The sequence below is a fragment of the Atractosteus spatula genome, chromosome 3 (genome assembly GCF_055471065.1).
Source record: "Atractosteus spatula isolate fAtrSpa1 chromosome 3, fAtrSpa1.hap1, whole genome shotgun sequence".
Classification (NCBI taxonomy): Eukaryota; Metazoa; Chordata; class Actinopteri; order Semionotiformes; family Lepisosteidae; genus Atractosteus; species Atractosteus spatula.
The window spans coordinates 76,278,260-76,294,684 of NC_142708.1; the positions used below are offsets into that span (position 1 = coordinate 76,278,260).

At 51.8% G+C, this 16,425-nt stretch overlaps 1 protein-coding gene across 1 annotated transcript; it reads left to right on the top strand.

Annotated features, from left to right (window-relative positions):
* The first annotated feature begins 2,490 nt into the window (after positions 1-2,490).
* ppp5c (protein phosphatase 5, catalytic subunit) lies at positions 2,491-15,292 on the top strand. Its single transcript, XM_088909846.1, has 13 exons — positions 2,491-2,619; positions 5,110-5,351; positions 5,786-5,933; positions 6,472-6,593; positions 7,012-7,077; positions 8,081-8,179; positions 9,172-9,277; positions 9,724-9,866; positions 10,436-10,523; positions 11,498-11,538; positions 12,038-12,216; positions 12,436-12,517; positions 13,569-15,292. Exons 1-13 carry the CDS (start codon positions 2,526-2,528, stop codon positions 13,629-13,631), a joined length of 1,473 nt encoding a protein of 490 aa, XP_088765972.1. The 5' UTR covers positions 2,491-2,525; the 3' UTR covers positions 13,632-15,292.
* Positions 15,293-16,425: the final 1,133 nt, after the last annotated feature.

Genomic DNA, 16,425 nt, shown 5'->3' on the forward strand with positions numbered 1-16,425 from the left:
GTGTCCCGGGGAGTAACGGCTTCTTATGTCAAGAAGGACGATGTTTTAAAGCAGGTTCAGTCTGGAAGGGTGCGCTTGGCTGGGGAGGTTAAATTTGATTCTGAAAGATCTTTTGTCCCTCCCGTTTGGTTTTATTTATTTATTTCGAAGAGGGGAAGCGACAGGAAGCGGTCATGATTTATTCAGCAGCAGGGCAGGCAGCGGGGGCCGATAAGACAGGGGAAGTGCGATAGAGATCGGCAACACGTCGATACTGTGCCGGCAACGCGAGCCCGGGGCTGACACCCACACCGGCGCGCGGCTGACGAGCGGCATCGATCGCCAGCCTGAAACCCGACCGGCTTTTATCAGTTTGTTTCCAAGCAGGCCTGCGCTCGGGGTGTCGGGCGGGCCGGAAGGGGCACCAGGAGACACGGTCGCCTACGACCTGACCCAGCAGCTCTGCTGTCCCACGCGAGACAGCCCGGCTCCCGCCGGGGATATAGCGTGTCTCCAGCACCAGTGACACCGTGTCTGTGTGGAAGAATGGATGGACTTCACAGAGCGCCTGCGTGAGGGGTTACACATCGCGCCTCTCGACCACAAAGTATTGTTTTAGCAGAAATTGTTCCGTTTTTCCAATATTTTTAAGGATGAGGATACTGATTCTTAGTGGGCTTCCTTGCAGATCAGGTGAAAACGTAATTTCTGTTAGTGTTCATGCGTGATGCAATTTATATTGCTTCTGAAGCGGTTAGTTAAAGAGCTTTTTATCACACTGGTGTCGTCTGCACGCACTTACAGAACGCGAGGTTCCTTCGCGTTCGCGTGCTTGCTGCGTACAGCTATGCTGCCCTCTGCCGACAAAGAACCGCATGTTTCTCTTGACCCTGGTCTACGTTGCAAGTCCTTCTGGAATACGTAAAAGCTACCGATGAACGAAAATTCACGTCTTCCAGATATGCGAATATAATATATCTGGCTTGTACCTTGATTATATTCACGTGTGAAAAGTAGTGACTCCTCAGTAACTGCTTGCAAACTGCTGTCAGAAAGATCTGGCTACTTTCACTAAATAAAGGGTTAATATAATTATGCAACATCTACTGTGCTGTTATTGTTTCCGTGAAGCGCCACTGTCCAATTACGGATACCACGATACCAGTGAGATGAAAAACAATAATATTGCTATTATTAAGTGTTGATGAGAGTCAGAAACCTCAGAGTTACTTATGACTCTGTGTTGTCATATGCAGTTGACATTTGGAGCACTCCAAAGATGACACTGCTAGATTAAGACCCTACTCTGCTTCTCTGATTCTGAAACAGTGACACGGGCCATATTTAATACTTACTGGAATATTTTATAAGGCACCGAGTAGGCTTCTGTACGTCTAGAACACTGTGACTTGTGTGATGAATCCATACTCTACATCAGCATTGAACTCCCCTCCTCAGTATACTGCACTGGCTTCCAGTTAAGTTTAGAACAGATGTTGAGGTACCTCTGCTCAAGAATAGGAACAGAAGACATACTGTAAATGAGAGGGACAGTCTGGCTGCCGTGTACGAGCTACTTGCTAATAGCTAATTGATTCCAGAATAACATCCAGATGTTCTGGAGAGAAGCCAGTGTATCAACGTCAACAACAATGGCTGGGCACCTTGTTCCACACTCCCACCACTTGTTGTGTTAAGAAGTGCCTCCTTTTCTGAGTTTTAAATGCTCTTCCCTGCAGCTGCCAAATGTGTCCTCTGATATGTGTTCACTGAAGGAGAAAGCTCTCAATAGTCCTGCTCCGAATGACTGTATTTTAAATACTTATTGTGATGGTGTAGTCCATTTTTTAATGTGAGTTAAGTCGGGCTTTCTTCTGCTAAAGATCAAATTTCAGAAACTCCGTAGAGCATCTGGTGTGCTGTGCAACTTCTGTGGAATTTAAAGCCCAAATCCATTTACAGAGACTCTGACTGTTGAGTTGTTTTAAAATGTAAATGTAGTCTTCCACAGCACTCCTCTCATCTTGTGATGAGCTTATAGATTCACTACAAAGTGGAAACGATACAGTGATGATTTTATAACTGGTCACTGGTTGTGGGAATCTGGAAGCCGATACTTTTCTTGAAAGAATAAAAGTAACAAAACGTGTACAGCTTGATGCTAACGTGTCTGAAGCTCTTGCAAAAAACAGGAACTGACACAAGCCTTCGGTTTCAATATCAAAACAGTTAAAATCTAAAATTGTTTATCAGCTAGAATACGAACACACGTAAGAAAAAGAACCTTCTACTCCTTTCCAGACACTATGACGTCGGGGCGATTACATATGAATGACAGACATTTCCCTTCTCAATCCAAAGGAAACCGAAACCCTCTGTCCTCCATTACGGCTCCGAGATGCGTATCCTTTGCGAAGCCAGCCGCGCTCCGCCTTTGAGCCGCAATGGCGCCCGTTGCCCGGCAGTTTGCGGCAGTGCGGTTGACGTGAGCTCGGGCGAGCGAAACACAAAAGCTGGGAAATCTTTGCGACCGTAGCCTCGCGGCAATGGCGGACGCAACGGATAGCGGCAGTAGGAAGATGGCGGAGGCGGAGCGGAGCGCCGAGGAGCTCAAGGAGAAGGCGAATAAATACTTTAAAGGTAAAAATAAAAACATAGAGTATGGGGCGTTTAAGGGAGGTGATACAACTCCTAAGGCGTGGGGAGGGGGGCAGGTACGCGGCCCGTCCCTGTGGCTGACAGGTATGCAGGCTGGCGGGACTTCAGTTTGAATAAAAAAGCCCCGTTCAGCCGGTAGGATGAGACGGGAAAACGTGTTCGGCGAAACCCAGAGCGCACAGCAGCCTCCAGGACAGATCTCTGTATCAAGGCTATTCGCAGGTGTCTGACCTCAGGTGGATCTGTCCCGGACACACGGGAGTTTTCCAGAAGGGTCGCGTCACGTTGGTGCGTGGAAGTGGGTAGGTACTGAGAGGCTGCGGGTCGGGATGGCGTTTAAAACTGTGCCGTTTGGGACCTTTTGCGGTCGGTCGGTGATGTGACCAGCTCAGCTGTCAACACGCAGTAACGGCACCGGTCTTCCGCCCCAGACGCGTTAAACTGAGAGACGGACAGCCGCCGGCACTCGAGTAACACGTGGTGCTCGCGGATAACGTGGTTTTAACTTCCTTCTGACGTAAAGCGCCCTGTTGCTGTATGAGCTCGCTGTCTGCGGTCACAGAACGTGTCGTTCAAACTCTGGTCGACAAGAGAATATCGGCTGAATCTGCTGGTTAGGTTTGGGGTGGTGGGAGGGTTCTACTTGTACTTTGCTCAAGCTAACGGCAGAACAGATCATGAGGTGACAGTCCGAGCCCCGAGAAGCACGTTGCTGTATCAAAGCCGTAGGATGTGCGTAGAACAGCAGGTGATCTTAATTTTCATGCTCCAGTCACAAAATGCAAAATGTAGTTTAGTAATGAAACCGTCGGGGAGTGCACTGAAAACGGAGAGAAGCAGGAGCTTCTTCACACACAGGGGTGTGCGTGTCTGGAACAGTCAGGCGCTGACTGGTATGGTGGCCAAGCCAAAGATCTGGGGTCCCTGCAGGCAGCACAGGGGAACGGGCTTCAGCTGTACATGTGCACACAGGGAAATGAACGCTTTCATTTAGGTGTTACAGAGACGCGTAACTTTCTCTGCATAAGTTGTTGCCACTGACCAGTAATGTCGGTAAGCAAGGAGGCTGTGCTCTGATTGTTTTGGGAATTTTGCAGCCGTGAATGTGAAGCTGCTGTTTCATCTGCAGTATGGCTGCGTTGTTTGTTCCAGACACCCACAGTTCTCTGTGTAAAGGCAAAGTCCTAAATTGACCACTTTTCACTGGAGCCTCAAGGATGAGGAGATGACTCTGACCCAGAGCACGCAGGGAGCGAGACGCAGAGGTCTCTCCGTGAGCTTCGACTGTGCCTCTCTCGTGACTCGGGGTGAGATCGTAGGAGGCTGGAGAGGACCCACAGCCACTGTGCCAGGGTTCCCCTGAGTGTCCGTGATCCCGATGTGGGGGAAGGGAGGTGTGCGACCAGCAGTTCTGGCTCCCGGTCTGGGGGACTCTCAGCTGTCCAGGCTATACAGGGGAGCTGCACCCCCTCGACAGCGAGGACTCCTGGGAGCTCAGATACGGGGTATCGGTTCTGCAGGGTTATGAGAGAGGATTGCGCTTCAGACATTGTGCTCTCCGGACCCAGTACATCTGTGGTTCTGCACTATGGCTTCCTGATGTGCTGTGTGTACTGATGAAAAAATCACACCTCTCGCTCCACTGAGTCCTTGCAGTATAGATTCTGCAATTTCCCTCATGGGATCAATAAAGTATCGATCTGTAAAATATCTATCTATAGTCCAGACCTCAGCTGTCCTCCTGGTGACTGAGCCTGTAGACAAACATGTTCCGAGCAAAGATTCGAACTCTGTGTCCCTTGTCGCCAGACTGTGGATCTTGTACAGGGACTAAAGCAGAAATCCCTGTTTCCTGAGCTCCTGCGGGGGACTGGACGACCGCAGTTTCAGAGCCGGGGCAGGGAAAAGGCACGGACAACAGAAAGTGGTGGGGTTTGGAGGGACTCTTTCATTGTGCAAATCCGGCCCCAACATCCACTTGCACTGATTGATAAAGGACAAGCACCTGATCATGAAAGTGTTTCTTTTATTGATGTCAGTTTAATAATTTGTTAGAGTGCGTACCTATTGTGAGATGTTGTTTGTGAAATAAAGTTTAATTTGATAGAAGAAAAATCCCTTGTTGCTGGACAATTAAGGCACTGACCGCGGAGAGCAAGTAAAACCTCTGTGTTTCAGAGTCGGCTGAAAATGCCTTTTGTGGGATATGAGAACATTGTAATTTCCTCAGAAATTTGTTTTGCATCCAAGCAGCTATATTTTACACACGCACACAGATGGACGTAGAAAAAAACCTTAAAAATAAATAGAACGTTTCACAAAAACGTCTGTTGTCATTATGCTCCACACCTACAGGAATCCACACAGCTTAGGGACATTGTGGGCTGGCTCCCCCAGTCCCCCAGAGCCCCAGTAGTTGCTCACCACTCTGAGAAGTAGGGCTGGTCTGAGCGCGGTGCCTGTGTGTTTCAGAGAAGGACTATGAGAACGCCATCAAGTACTACACAGAGGCCCTGGAGCTCAACCCCGAGAATGCCATCTACTACAGCAACCGCAGCCTGGCCTACCTGCGCACGGAGTGCTACGGCTACGCGCTGGCCGACGCCACCCGTGCCCTGGAGATCGACAAGAGCTACATCAAGGGCTACTACCGCCGGGCCGCCTCCAACATGGCGCTGGGCAAGTTCAAGGCCGCGCTCAAGGACTACGAGACGGTGAGTCTGGCCTGGAGGGGGTCTGCGGGGGTGTGGGTGGGGGGTCTGGCAGGGGCCCATGGGGAAGCCCTCCTGGGAAACCCCTGTTGCGGCTGCAGGTGGCATAGTCGAGGAGCACCCCCAGTTTCCAAACCCGTGTTGCAAGGGTCAGCCAAGAGCTTTAATCACAGCATCGCTTGGGCTTTTTATATATCTGCACAAAGGCAAACTACGTGACCAGAGAAGCCCGTTCGCGTGGGAGTTGGTCATGTGAGCTGGGAGGTGGGAAGGGAGAGAGCCTAAGGAGGCGCTCGGTCTCATGCGTGGTCCGGTGCCCTTGAAAAGCAGGGCAGGGCTCTGTGAGCTGTCAGGTACTTTCCAGCGCTGCTGTGCGTGTGTGTCACACTGCGGGGGAGCGCTGGGAAACTGACCTGCCCGCTGCTCTCCGCTCCCAGGTGGTGAAGGTGCGGCCCAGCGACAAGGACGCCAAGGTGAAGTACCAGGAGTGCAGCAAGATCGTGAAGCAGAAGGCCTTCGAGAGAGCCATCGCCAGCGACGAGCACAAGAGGTCGGTGGTGGACTCGCTGGACATCGAGAATATGAGTGAGTACTGCTGGGGCAGAACCAAGCCCTCCCCTCAGTGGCTGTCGGCACCCCAGGACCTCGCTATGTTGGGTCCAGCTGTGCTGCAATGAAACACTGAACGTGTTGTCTTATCTGCTGAAAGATCCTTCTGACCGGGTTGGTACTGTGGGGTTTCTAGCTTTTATTGCAAGCTTGTCTTCCTTAGTTCGTCTTTATATTTTTGAAAAACATATTGAGTCTTATTTTTTCTGTAGTTAAAATGCCTTTTTTCTAGTTTTTATGTCATGCTTTTGCCGTTAAAAAAAAAAGCTTTAAAGCTCTGTTTGGAGATACCGGGGTGCTGATCTGGGATCAGTAGATGAAGTCTTCCTTCGTATTCCCAGTTCTCACTGCTCTCCTGCTCTTTTCTCTTCACTCATCCTCTTATTTCTCCACTCCTCCTCCCTTCTCTCCTGTCCTCTCGTCTCCTGTCTTCTCCCATCCACCTGCATCTCCTCTCCTGTCGTCTATTCTCTCCTCACCGGTCCTCCTGTCCCCTCTGCTGTCCTGTCCTCAGTGATTGAGGACGAGTACACAGGGCCCAAGCTGGAGGACGGGAAGGTGACCCTGCAGTTCATGAAGGAGATGATGGCCTGGTTCAAGGAGCAGAAGAAGCTGCACAGGAAGTGTGCCTATCAGGTGGGCGGACCTTTTCCTTCCCTCCTTCTTTTCTTGCTCTGTGTCCGGGTCTGGTGGGGCAGAAGAGTGCTGTGCCAGGGGCGCGCTCTGGGGGTCCTGCACCACCTGTGTCTGCAGCAGGAATGCTGATTGCACACATGGGGAGTAAAAGTGAATCTTCAACTGGAGAGTTTTCTTCAAGTATGGGTCGAGTTCATGAGTTCATCTGTTTGCATTTATGTCACGTGATGGAAAAAAAAAACTGAGGCAAAAGCTTAAAAACAAAATCATGTTGCCGGATTTAGCCGGGCAGGCTGGTTCATGAACAGGAAGCAGAGACTCGGACAGAGATGCTCTTTGGAGGACGGCAATGAGACCCAGGATGTCTGGTTCTGCTCAGATCGTGGTTAAAGAAAATGATCCTGCTTTTCTTTTCCAGATTTTGGTCCAAGTGAAAGAAGTGCTGTCCAAACTCCCCAGTCTCGTAGAAATAACACTAAAAGAGGTAAGTTTCATATACACAAGGAGTCGGTTTACATTTTTATTTTTGCGTTTCACCTTACATGAAAGGCGCCTGTTCCTAATGATAGGGAATACTTGAGCTCTGTGCTTAAGAACAGCACAGATAAGTGGGGTGACTAACGAGGAGGCTGTTCCTGCTGGTTTCATGCTAGTAGCTCAGCGATTGCAGGAGCTCATCCAACTGCTCAAAGAAGCCAGGGTATTGGGTTCAACAGCATGGCTGGTTCACCTGTAAAACACCCCCACCACCCTTTGTGTACAGACTTCTGTTCTCCGGTTTAAACACTGCACCTGTGTCCTCTGGTTTTGAGTTTCGTTGCTCATTCTGGCGCCGTCCACTGTGCAGACACTCTAAATGGCTTTGAGGATTTTAAATATTCGAGTCGTTTCCCCTTGTTACCATCTGTAAAATGATTCGCTGTGTCCAAGATTGTGTCTGGTTGCTTTTCCTCTCTTCTCATTCCATAGCTCCAATACCATTTTTGTAGCGAGCTTTTTACACTGCTATGTATGCTGTGTATCCTAAATGAAGTCTGATTAGCCCTGATAGTATTCTGCACTTTTAACTTTATATCCTAACATTGTTTGCCTTTGCCATGCACCGGTCTAATACATTGTAAGATGGGAAATACAGGTGACCATGGATACCCGAGTCTGTTTCATAAGCATCTTCTTCAGGCTCAGTGTTTCCCCATTTCATATCTGGAGTGTGTGTCTCCTGTGGCCTGTTGCACTCTGCCCTTGTCATTGCACTGGACCTGCCAGGTTGGCACCCAGTCTTGAGCTTTGTCAAGGGGGACGGGGGTGGGATTTCCTATTCTCCTTCCATGGCTTTTGCAAGTCCTGCTTTTTGGAATAATGGCTCTCGTTGTATCGCAGTGTTCCAGTCTGATTCATGACTGTGCTTCTAGAAAGTGAAAGCTAGCTGCAGCTGCACAGATCTGAGATAGCAGTCAGTCCTCATCGTCTGCTACTCTCTCCCGCAGACAGAGAAGATCACTATCTGCGGAGACACTCATGGTCAGTACTATGACCTCCTCAACATTTTTGAGCTCAACGGCCTGCCGTCCGAAACCAACCCATATGTATCCTTTTCCGTCTTGAATCTGTCCGTTTCGTGTTCTGCGATATCTGTGACGCTGAGGGTGGGACTTCAGACGAGGCCTCTTTTGAAAGGTGCTGCAAGAATGCTGTCTCTCTCGCAAGCGTGAGGCAGCTGTGTGGTGGTCGGGGCTCCGGACTCACAGCGAGAAGGTTGTGGGTTCACAACCCCGAGTGGGACACAGCTGTTGTACCCCTGAGTGCAGTTCCAGTGAAATACCCAGCTACCCAGCTGCTTTTAAATAAGAAGACCAATCAGAATAAATGGTTGGAGCCAACCTAACGCAAAATAATCCGTTCTGTTAATCTATTAAAAATTCAAATGGGGATTTGGTTGTGGTATTAATGGTCCCCAGCCAATTCTCTGATTAGGAACAAGTAAAGGTTTATTCCGTGCTCCTGTGGAGCCTTCTTCAGGTGGAGAAGGTGGGGCGGAGCAGTGGCTCTGTGGCTCAGGATCTGCGCCTGTGGCTGGGAGGTTGCCGGTTCAAATCCCGCAGCTGGCAGAGGAATCCTGCTCTGTTGGGCCCCTGAGCAAGGCCCTTAACCCCAGCTGCTCCAGGGGTGCTGTGCAATGGCTGACCCTGCGCCCTGACCCCCAGCTTCTCTCCCTGTCTGTGTGTCTCATGGAGAGCAAGCTGCGGTATGCGAAACACAAATTCTTAATACAAGAAATTGTATATGGCCAATAAAGCAACATTATCATTATTATTACATTATTAGGTGTCAGGTGTCATTTCTCTGATTACTAGATTTAGTGCGTAATGCTCCCTGAATGTAAACCCTCAATGACCTAAATTTTGAGGGTTTGAGATGGTCCTTAGATTTCAATATAATTAGCTTCTATTGTGTGTGGGTTTTATAGCCAGTGCTTGAACGCGGTATTGCCTTGCCAGAGCTCTCCTGTCCCTTGAACCATCTGGCTCAGAAGTTAAGACCCAGGCTGGCTGGTTGTCTCCTTAGCTTTGGGCTGCAGCTCTTCAACGGCGATTTTGTGGATCGAGGCTCCTTCTCGGTTGAGGTGATCCTCACCTTGTTTGGCTTCAAGCTGCTGTACCCTGACTGCTTCCATCTGCTGAGAGGTGAGGACGGTGCTCAACAGGGGGCGCTGCAGCAGCTCGCAGGGCCGCGTCTGTACCCAGGCTGGCTGGCAGACGCTCCCTCAGCAGTGACATGAGCGCGTTTCATTTTCTGAATTGTAGGAACATCAGAGTCAGACAAGGAGACAGTCAGTGGTATGCACTTTGCAGTACACTTGAGACAGAATTCAAGCTACTCTCCGTACAGTACAACCCCACAGATGTAAATCCTAAATCCAGTCAAACTAGTGGACAGTGCAAGTCAGCCCCAAGCTCAAAAGGATATACTGCTAATAGTGATAAAACAGTGTACTGGCCATTGGGTTTGGTGCACAGACTTCACCATATAGCAGTCTAATTAGGCTCTGGTCACCCCTGTGGTACAGTGAGATCATGTGAGAGGAGCTCTTGCTTTCTTGTGCAATATGAGCCTGTTCCTCTCTTCACAGGCAACCACGAGACAGACAACATGAACCAGATGTACGGGTTCGAGGGTGAGGTCAAAGCCAAGTACACGGCGCAGATGTTCGAGCTCTTCAGTGAGGTGTTCCAGTGGCTCCCTCTGGCACAGTGCATCAACAGCAAAGTGCTGGTAAGAGCTGTGACACAGCTGAGACACACCCACACTCTGCGTCCCGCACAGTCCACAGCCGGACAGACTGGCACCCACATTCTGCGTCCAGCACAGTCCAGACCAGAGCCGGACAGACTGACTCTCTCTCTCACACACACACACACACACACACACACACACACACACACTGCGTCTGGCACAGTCCACAGCCAGACAAACTCACACCCACGCTCTGCGTCCGACACAGTCCAGAGACGGACAGACTCACACACACTGCGTCCGGCACGTTCCAGAGCTGGACAGAGTCACACACAAGCACTGTGTCCAGCACGTTCCAAAGCTGGACAGAGTCACACACAAGCACTGTGTCCAGCATGTTCCAGAGCTGGACAGAGTCACACACAAGCACTGTGTCCAGTATGGTTCTGTGAATAGACACGCAGGTTAGTTAATGCTCAATAAAAAAGTGGGAGGCTGAAATTTGAAAGTCGCAGAGGAGAGTGAAAATGTAAGAAATCCATTTGAAAAATATCAGACTAACCTGATTAACTTGTGTACTGATTTTTTTAAGCTGTCTCTCTCTGCAGGTGATGCATGGGGGTTTGTTCAGTGAAGATGGGGTATCGTTGGATGACATCCGCAAAATCGACAGGAACAGACAGCCTCCAGACTCAGGTAGGCCAGGCTCAGATGGGCCAGACTGAGGTGATCTACTCTAGTAGTGAGGCTACTTTAGTGTTCATAGCGTACATGTGGTGTATTGCACTAAGTGCACTGAGTCTACAGGTACACAACCATCAGGTGTACACTTTGGGTAGCTTAAAGTACACAGCTGACCAGGAAAAATCACAGAACTCCCAACAAATAAAGTGTGTGACATTCATGTCAAAATCTGTGAACCTACTGCCTGTGATTACCTACTGAAGTCACAAGTCCATGGCCAGGTGAGAGATAAGAGGGCACAAACAAGAGAGAGACAAACATTCAACATTTCAACAAATCCCAAAACTGTAGTTTCTCCAGAAAACTTTCTACTAACAGTTTAAGAGGTATTGTCATCGGATAAACCTGGCCTGTGTAGCAGCACACAGACCAGGACTGACAGACCACAGCATCAGTGCCAGGTTCAGTACTCCCAGCATTTGAGCTGGGGGTCGAGTCAGGGGCTGTTACCCAAGAGCAGCACTGTGGATGCACGACTGGAAGTCATTAGTACATCTCTGAGATAAGCAGTGCAGGTTCACAATAACTGCCCAGCTCTGTCGCAGAAACAGTGACCCAGACCCATTCCCCGCACTTGATCAGGTTGGAGAAAGCTAACGAGTCCAGTTAGAGTACTCTGCCCAGTTCCCCCCAGGCCTTGACCAGTCATGGCCTCCTAATAACCCCCCTCTCTGAACTGGCTTCATCCCTCTGCTCTCCTCCCCACTGAGAGCTGGTGTGTGGGGAGCGGACTGACGCATCACCCAGGTGGGGCTGCACACTGGTGGGGGTGGAGGGGATCCCCATGACCTGTAAAGCTCTTTGAGTGGAGTGTCCAGAACAGCGCTATATAAGTGTAAACAATTATTATTGAATGGCTGTTCTCATCTCTCCTCCTCCTGTTGCTGTCTGCTGTTAACCAGCCCCCACCTCTGTCTCTCTCACAGGGCCTATGTGTGACCTCCTGTGGTCAGACCCGCAGCCGCAGGTGAGTCCCCCCCCCAGAGGAACGCGGGCTGTGTCCACCTGTATTGACCCCGCCTCTCTCCGCCTGTGTCCACCTGTATTGACCCCGCCTCTCTCCGCCTCTGTCCACCTGTATTGACCCTGCCTCTCTCTGCCTCTGTCCACCTGTATTGACCCCACCTCTGTCCACCTGTATTGACCCCGCCTCTCTCTGCCTCTGTTCACCTGTATTGACCCCGCCTCTCTCCGCCTGTGTCCACCTGTATTGACCCCGCCTCTCTCCGCCTCTGTCCACCTGTATTGACCCTGCCTCTGTCCACCTGTATTGACCCCGCCTCTCTCTGCCTCTGTCCACCTGTATTGACCCTGCCTCTGTCCACCTGTATTGACCCCGCCTCTCTCTGCCTCTGTTCACCTGTATTGACCCTGCCTCTCTCCGCCTCTGTTCACCTGTATTGACCCTGCCTCTCTCCGCCTCTGTTCACCTGTACTGACCCTGCCTCTCTCCATCTGCGGCCCAGGATGGGCGGTCGGTCAGCAAGCGGGGGGTGAGCTGTCAGTTCGGGCCAGATGTGACCCGGCGTTTCCTGGAGCAGAACCAGCTGGATTACATCATCCGCAGCCACGAGGTCAAGGGCGAGGGCTACGAGGTCACGCACTCCGGGAAGTGCATCACTGTCTTCTCTGCTCCCAACTACTGGTCAGTGTGCTGTCAGATAGACAGGGGTCTGTGTGCAAGGGTCTGTCTGCACGGCTCTGTCCCAGGTATTCATTGTGTGCAAATGGGTTGTCGTGCCACATATACACGGTCAGTGTGTGTCCAGTCTGCAGTACGGCATGTGTAGACTGTGTTTGTGTGAGTACGTGAGGAGTACATAATTCCCACCTGATGTAGTTACCTGGTGTCTCTCTCTTGCAGTGACCAGATGGGTAACAAAGGAGCGTACATCCACCTCAGGGGTTCGGACCTCAAGCCAGAGTTTCACCAGTTCACTGCTGTGGTCAGTCCCTTGCACCTCTGTCATTCGCTGCACCGGTCTTCCTCCCTCTCCCTGCTTCTGTTTCTGTTTGTGTCTCTGTGTGTCTCTCTCTGGGGATCGGTGTGGGCGTGTCTCTGTCTGTCTGTCTGTCTGTCTGTCTGTCTGTCTGTCTGTCTGTCTGTCTGTCTGTCTGTCTGTCTGTCTGTCTGTCTGTCTGTCTCTGGGGATCGGTGTGGGCGTGTCTGTCTGTCTCTGGGGATCGGTGTGGGCGTGTCTGTCTGTCTCTGGGGATCGGTGTGGGCGTGTCTGTCTGTCTCTGGGGATCGGTGTGGGCGTGTCTGTGTCTCTCTGGGGATCGGTGTGGGCGTGTCTGTCTCTCTCTGGGGATCGGTGTGGGCGTGTCTGTCTCTCTCTGGGGATCGGTGTGGGCGTGTCTGTCTCTCTCTGGGGATCGGTGTGGGCGTGTCTGTGTCTCTCTGGGGATCGGTGTGGGCGTGTCTGTGTCTGTCTGTCTCTCTCTGGGGATCGGTGTGGGCGTGTCTGTGTCTGTCTGTCTCTCTCTGGGGATCGGTGTGGGCGTGTCTGTGTCTGTCTCTCTCTGGGGATCGGTGTGGGCGTGTCTGTGTCTGTCTGTGTCTCTCTGGGGATCGGTGTGGGCGTGTCTGTGTCTGTGTCTCTCTGGGGATCGGTGTGGGCGTGTCTGTGTCTGTCTCTCTCTGGGGATCGGTGTGGGCGTGTCTGTGTCTGTCTGTCTCTCTCTGGGGATCGGTGTGGGCGTGTCTGTGTCTGTCTGTCTCTCTCTGGGGATCGGTGTGGGCGTGTCTGTGTCTGTCTCTCTGGGGATCGGTGTGGGCGTGTCTGTGTCTGTCTCTCTGGGGGTCGGTGTGGGCGTGTCTGTGTCTGTCTCTCTGGGGGTCGGTGTGGGCGTGTCTGTGCCTGTCTCTCTCTGGGGGTCGGTGTAGGCGTGTCTGTGTCTGTCTCTGGGGATCGGTGTGGGTGTGGTAAAATGGAGTACCCATGAGATCTGCGCGTTGGCGTTCACCAGCCTCTCTCTCCCGTGTCTCCCTGGCAGCCTCACCCGAGCGTCAAGCCCATGATGTACGCCAACTCCCTGCTGCAGCTGGGGATGATGTAGGGAGCGAGGCTGGCTGCCTGGGCCGAAGACCAACGTCCCTCTCGTTTCAGCTTCTCGTCCTGTCTGCCTGCTACTCGCCCCCCCAGCGCCCCGGCCCCCCTCTATCTGTCTGCCCCTGCCTCGCGCACTCTCGGGGCATCTCGTCTCCCTGTCTCTCCCAGTCCCCTCGTCCCTCTCTCTCTCTTCCTCGTCTCCCTGTCTCTCCCAGTCCCCATGTCCCTCTCTCTCTCTTCCTCCTCTCCCAGTCCCCTCGTCCCTCTCTGTCCTTCTCCTCCTCTTCCTGTCTCTCCCAGTCCCCTTGTCCCTCTCTCTCTCTTCCTCCTCTCCCAGTCCCCTCGTCCCTCTCTCTCTCTTCCTCGTCTCCCTGTCTCTCCCAGTCCCCACGTCCCTCTCTCTCTCTTCCTCGTCTCCCTGTCTCTCCCAGTCCCCACGTCCCTCTCTCTCTCTTCCTTCTCTCCCTGTCCCCTCGTCCCTCTCTGTCCTTCTCCTCCTCTTCCTGTCTCTCCCAGTCCCCATGTCCCCCTCTCTCTCTCTCTTACTCGTCTCCCTGTCTCTCCCAGTCCCCATGTCCCTCTCTCTCTCTTCCTCATCTCCCTGTCTCTCCCAGTCCCCATGTCCCTCTCTCTCTCTTCCTCCTCTCCCAGTCCCCTCGTCCCTCTCTCTCTCTTCCTCGTCTCTCCCAGTCCCCATGTCCCTCGTCTCCCTGTCTCTCCCAGTCCCTGTCACCTTCACTGCTGGACTGGAGGCTGTTTTTGTCGCCCTTTTACTTTAAAGTGGCCCGGGTACGAGACTGTGCAGCTGGTTCCCAGTCTCTGTTCAGCACTGCTGTAGGAGGACGGCCAGCTGCTGTGGATCCCTCTGATGTTGGTGAAAATGAGACAGAATTGTGTCTGTGGGGGGGGGTAGAAAGCGAGTACAAGGAGTAAGAACAAGTTCTAATCTAGCGTGCGAACCCTCTGGGCTCCTGTGCAGTGTGCCTGACCGACCCGCAGAGAGAAAGGCACCAGCACTTAAGAAGACTTGGTGTCTGTGTCACCGGTGTGGACACCCGAGCTGACACCAAGACACAGTCAAAACAAACTACAGCCTTTTTAGTCAGGCGACTCGCTGCCCGTTTCTGCACAGTCGACTCAAGCGCCGGGACGGCTGTGCTGGGCCGGGCCGGGCCGAACCGAACCGGAGGGAAGGGGTTTGTCGGTGAGGGGTTTGAAAGGCTCCTCGGTGCGTTTTGAGGTTCGTTCCCAGCAGTGTCCACTGAGCGAAAACGGTACAAGGCCCGCCCCGCGCCCGCCCCCCGGTGAATCAGTCGTATTCCTCCCGCTGGCCTCCGGGTGACCCACCGGCGGGGCGGAGAGCGGTCACTAACGGTTTCGGCGGCTCGGCGCGGACGTCACGGCTGACGGGGCGCCGAGACCAGCCTCCCATTCCCGCGGAGCTGCCGGTGTCCGGTCTCTGTCCGGAGCGCTGCGCCCAGCGGTCCTCTCGCGTGGTTTTTAAACTGCCCCCCTCTGTTCTTGAGGCCCCCCCGTCCCACGGTTTTGTCAGGGGTGCAGTAAGGTTGTCGCAAGGCTTTTTAAGTAATATATATATACAGATGTATATATACTGTATATCATAATTCCCGTGTACATGTTTGAACAAAAATAAAAAAATAAAAATGTCTTCTCTGGTGATTTGTAACGTCGAATCGGGGTGTTTTTTTATTCTGGGGGCATGTAGGCTTCAGTACCGAAACAAGATCCTGGAGAGACCGTTTGAAATCCGAACTTGCTCCCGGCTGCCCGTGGAAACACGGGAAAGTTCCTGCGTGGGATTCCTGCGTTTTTCTCTTCCACCCGTTGCAGGAGCGAGATCGGCACTAGAAAACCGGGAGGCACTCGCGTGCAGTGGCTCTGTTACCTTTAAAAAAAAACCTTCCACGCGTGGAACACTTTGTACACTTTAGAATCGGTGCTTTGTTGACAATGCGGTGGTCACTTACGACAGGATGGTAAAATGCAACCTCCCAAGTACATCCACTTCCCCGGGACGCCCTACCGCCCGCAGGGCCTCGTCTGGCTGCAGGCGTGTCGTTCAGCGGCTCAGAAGAGCGGTATTGAGGTTTTTAGTCTGAAAAAGACTCGGCTGTAGGTCTTGGGTGAATAATGTAGCAGGTGAAAGAAATGCTATTTAAGATGAGCACCAGACCAACAAATGAATACCTTTGCAGTAAAATCTTTAAGGCTAAACAAAGATGCAATGGAGGCTGTCTCAAACGAGCCGTACAAGTACAAGTTGGCACGCATCGGTTCTGATGTAGTAGTTACGCTACGTGTTACAGTAAGAGAACCGGGAAAGTGAATTTCGACAACGCTACCAAAGTCCAGGGTACTTCAAGCGGGCCAGAACCAGTGGGCTCAGCCTCGTGGACAAGAGCCGCAGCACGTCAGAAAAAAACTGTTCTTTTCAATAGTTCGATTCGTCGCGTCACGCAGACTTTGCGCGATTTACAATATGGGCAATGGCGAGTCACTACACGCAGACAAAACCGGGCTGTTCAATCCTACAGAAGATAAGGCACTGTGCAGAGCGGAACCTTTAAGAGTATCAGTACCCCACGACAGTTAAAACCAGCTAGAAAAATAGAAACTCTCTTATTAGATACCAGCGCAACTCGACTGAAGCAGGTTTAGTAAACGTAGCTTTATTAAAAGTCAATTTAAAAACAATTTCAGTAAAAGTTGTCCCAGGAAAAGAAACCCGACCAAAAAGCAACCGTTACCGCTTGCAGGTGTGCTGACTCGCCACAAAACAG

Bases quoted from the DNA above. Each gene is read 5' to 3' on its own strand.
- ppp5c (XM_088909846.1), top strand. From the start codon at position 2,526: ATGGCGGACGCAACGGATAGCGGCAGTAGGAAGATGGCGGAGGCGGAG. The intron at 2,620-5,109 runs GTAAAAATAAAA...TGTGTGTTTCAG, and splicing joins GGCGAATAAATACTTTAAAG to AGAAGGACTATGAGAACGCC. The intron at 10,524-11,497 runs GTAGGCCAGGCT...TCTCTCTCACAG, and splicing joins CAGACAGCCTCCAGACTCAG to GGCCTATGTGTGACCTCCTG.